This window comes from Nicotiana attenuata, chromosome 1 (genome assembly GCF_001879085.1).
Source record: "Nicotiana attenuata strain UT chromosome 1, NIATTr2, whole genome shotgun sequence".
Taxonomy (NCBI): domain Eukaryota; kingdom Viridiplantae; phylum Streptophyta; class Magnoliopsida; order Solanales; family Solanaceae; genus Nicotiana; species Nicotiana attenuata.
This window is the reverse complement of record NC_031989.1, coordinates 71,540,209-71,544,277: the sequence shown is the minus strand read 5'-3', so window position 1 is coordinate 71,544,277 and position 4,069 is coordinate 71,540,209. Positions and strand designations below refer to the sequence as shown.

The window sequence follows — 4,069 nt, the reverse complement described above, 5'->3', positions numbered from 1 at the left end:
TTCATCTTTTACTAGTTAAGTTGAAGGAAATTTATGATCTCAAAAATATAAAGATGAGAATTTTAATCAACTATTTAGTGTTGGCTTGCCTAACAGTGGTGTCCGGCGCCATCACGTCCTTTAACGAATTTTGGGTCGTGACAACATGGTATCAGAGCAGTAGGTTCACTTAGATCTCACAAGTCATGAGCGAGTCTAGTAGAGTCTTGTGGATCGGTAACGAGATGTCTGAACTTATCTTCGAGAGGCTACAAGATTGTTAGGAACACTTCCCTTCTTGATTCCTCATCGTGCTAATTGATCCTTTTAAGGTTTGTACCTTTATTTCTTTCCTATTCAATGTTATGCGACGTCATTAATCAGGAATCATAGAAATTAGCAATAACGATCAATTTTTATGTACTTTAATTCTATTTTAGTGATTTTTTGTTTAGATAACTAATTTTCTAATGTCAAATTGGATATAAGTACAAAACATATGTCAAGAGACTAGTTATTGATTCCGTAAGAGAAGTGAGGACAGGTTAGGAATAAAAATATTCATATTTAACTTACAAGTTGGTTATTCAATTTACTCCAGAATAAGTGAATATAATATTGTTCGATGCATTTGTAATAGAAAAAATAGTAATTTAAATTTTTTACATGTTGAGGTTGTTATGATGATAAATATTTCTCAAATATTATATTGTGGGTCAATTTTTCAGGTAAGACATAATCTTATTTATTTTAATACACTCACTATTTCATTCAATGTAGCTCAACTCAGTATTATATTGTGGAGAAGTAAAAAATTAATCATCATACCTTCTAAAACATTATTTAAAATCGTGATTACGCTTATATTAGAAAATAAAGATTAACACTTTAAAAGAATATGGAGGGGCCACAAAATTGAAAGAGATACTTTATATAAAAAATTAATTAAACGTCTCACATCATTCATAAATCATAAGAGTTCATAGATATAAGAAACAACGTTAAATTTTATGTTTTTTAATTTCATTCTTGTCACGACCAATTTACCCCTCCCCGGAAGATGTCGTGACGGCACCTAGTCTCTACGACTAGGTAAGCCTAAAGAATTACAGAAATAACGGGAACAAAAGTAAAACTCACAACTAACTGCAACAATAATAACATAACTGATAACCATCCAGCTCGGCATGTACAATAACCAACTCCTCAATACTACACAGACTTCCCAAAACCCGGAATATCATGAGTCACAAGCTACAGAAGAAAAACTAGTATCTTTATACATCAGAATCTAACAAAAGAAGTACAGAAGATAATGGACATAAGGGAGAATAGAGGACGACTCCGAGGTCTGCAGATGCGGCAGATATACCTTGAAGTCTCCAATTGTCGCTGCTCACTGAAGACATGGCTGGTAAGAAGTACCTGGATCTGCACACGAAAAACATGTGCAGAAGAGTAGCATGAGTACACTACAACGGTACCCAGTAAGTGCCAAGCCTAACCTCGATCGAGTAGTGACGAGGTCAGGTCAGGGCCCTACTGGTACATATATAGAAAATAAGACGGAACAAAAATATCGCAGTAATATAAATTACTGAAATTTAATCAGAAGGAAATCACAGAAGGATAACAGTACAGTACACGGAAATAACAGAGGGATCTCCCGAGATACCGTCTCGTAGTCCCAAACGTAAATATGCAGGGGGATCTCCTGGAATACCGTTCCGTAGTCCTAAAATAAATATGCAGGGGGATCTCTCGGAATACCCTTCCCTAGTCCCAAAATAAATATGCAGGGGGGATCTCCCGGAATACCGTTCTGTAGTCCCAAAATAAATACATGTTCGCGGCCTACTCCGCACTACTAATTAATTAGCGAGAGAGGGTCGGAGCAGCTTTTACCCGATTTAGGGTCGGGATCGATATCCACAGAGAGCTAGAATTTGGAATCGACTATCTATCTAGCGTAGAGTCACGTATATGTTCCAAATTGCACTCCTAAACATTTTTGAGGTTTTTGTTTACTTCTACTATTATCAAACTACAAATGGTAATTGCAACTAAATTATGCTAAGAGTTATAATGCTACGAGTTGTTCAAATAGGTTAAAAAGGCACTAGGGTAGTGACTTCCGCCTAGGTGGTCAATTGACGGGTACTTGAATCTAAGGCACGTTTGACATATTTGGGGAGTATGATATAACCGTTGCACGACTTTACCCACTCTACACCTCTCGGTGGTTCGAGTGATTTTGCCCGAATTGGCTTTCTCAAGACCAATTGGGTATGTAAATTTGCACGAGCAACTAGGGTTCAAATCGGGTATTACTCTCTCGAGGTTTAACCCTTCAATTGGGGCTATCAATCTCTTGAGTACGCTCTAATTCCTTGGTGGACCAATTTCGGAGACTTAGGCTCTTTTTCTCAAGAAGAGCTCAAGTCAACTAAACACAAACTAGTGTTTGCAACCACTAATTCAGCAATTAACCATGAAATTTGCCCAAATATCAAACACCCATAGTCAATCTAGCCCTGAAATTCAAGACCCATCAATTACCCACACTAGGGTTGAGCCACAACCCTAGATTATGGGTCTAGCTACTCATATTTAAAGAAGAAAAGCAAGAAATAGATGAAGAACAATTCATATTAATTAATTACTAAGATAAACTAGAAGATTTAATGTTGAAATGAAGATAAAATTGCCCAAAATAGCTAAGAAAAATGAAGTCACGAGCGCAACTATGTTCTGATACTATCCGCTTGACCTAAAAATGGAAAAGAAGCTATTTATACTAAGCTGATAATTCTGGACAAAAATGCCCATACGGGGTTAGTGCGGACCGCACAAAATGGATCGCGGTCCGCACTAGGGCTTTGGACATGAAAACTGCTCTCTGAACCTTGGCATCGCGGACCGCAGAGAATGGACTGCGGCCGCGGAGGCTTCTAGTGCGGTCCGCATAAAAAGGACCGCGGACCGCATTGGCTTGACATCCTGAAATTGCAGCTCTCTGAGTCTCCTCACTGCGGACCGCAGAGAATGGACTGCGACCGCGTTGATCTCAGTGCGGACCGCACAAAATCGTAGTGCGGCCGCACTGCCTCTTGACCTGAAAATCCACCTCTCTGAATCTCCCAGCGCGCACCGCACAGAATGTAGTGCGGCCGCACTGGCCTTATTTAGCCTGAGCTTTGTCTTGTCTTTGGCGCTTGTGCAAGTTTCACTCCTTTTGAACTGATTTTTGACATCTTGTCACTTTGTTGATCAAACCTGCAATCAAGCATAACTTGTGAGCCTTTTGGAACTATTTTGTATGAATTTCTAATCAAAGCATAAGCAAGAAGGAGTATAAAATGCGTCAAAATCCCTAGTTATCAACTCCCCCAAACTTAAGATTTTTCTTGTCCTCAAGCAAACAAAATAAGACTCACCCCTTAAGAGAATGTCCAAGAAATTTTCAGATGTCCTAAAGTGACCTCAACTTGCCTGAATTGGGACTAACAATTGCCCTCAATACACATGAATCATTAACAACATTTACTCTTTGAAAACACCATGGATCAAGTGTGGCACAAGAGCATCAAGGGTTGACTCAACATATCAAAGGACTCTTTCTATTACTTTAGTCATTGTGGAACCCAAACTCACGCATCCTCAACTCTCCCTAAGCTAACTTCACCTTTAGAATAATGGCACTCAGAACGAGGTAAATGGAAGTTCACTCATCTCTCTCAAGAAAAAGCCACAAGTCCGGCTCTAGGTACCATATGTTTGCCCCTTATGTGAGTATCCACTAATGTAAGCTTCATTCAACTCAAGATCATATAGGGCTTTTGTGGAGACATTGTGAAGGCTTTTGGTTCAGGGTAGGAAATGTTTTGGTCTAAGTAGGTCCATCTTCCCTTAAACACTTCTTTTTATTCATTTGGCATCCATTCACTTGACTCTTTGAGTCATTGCACTTCTTTCTGAGGGGTTAGAGAGACACACTGTCACTCTTTCTTATGCATTTCAAACCTTTTCTCCTTTTTCAACTTTTCACACCTTTCATTCTTTGCTTTTCTTTGAACCCCCTTTTTATTCT

At 38.9% G+C, this 4,069-nt stretch overlaps 1 protein-coding gene across 1 annotated transcript in view; it reads right to left on the bottom strand.

Moving 5' to 3' along the window:
- The window catches only part of LOC109237247, a 37,392-nt gene continuing 34,586 nt past the window's right edge, over window positions 1,264-4,069 (bottom strand). Inside the window, exons 3-4 of the mRNA XM_019403530.1 lie at window positions 1,352-1,410; window positions 1,264-1,270 (exon numbers count right to left, since the gene is read on the bottom strand). Of these exons, the coding sequence (XP_019259075.1) occupies window positions 1,264-1,270; window positions 1,352-1,410 (66 nt within the window). The remainder of the gene's footprint in view (window positions 1,271-1,351; window positions 1,411-4,069) is intronic.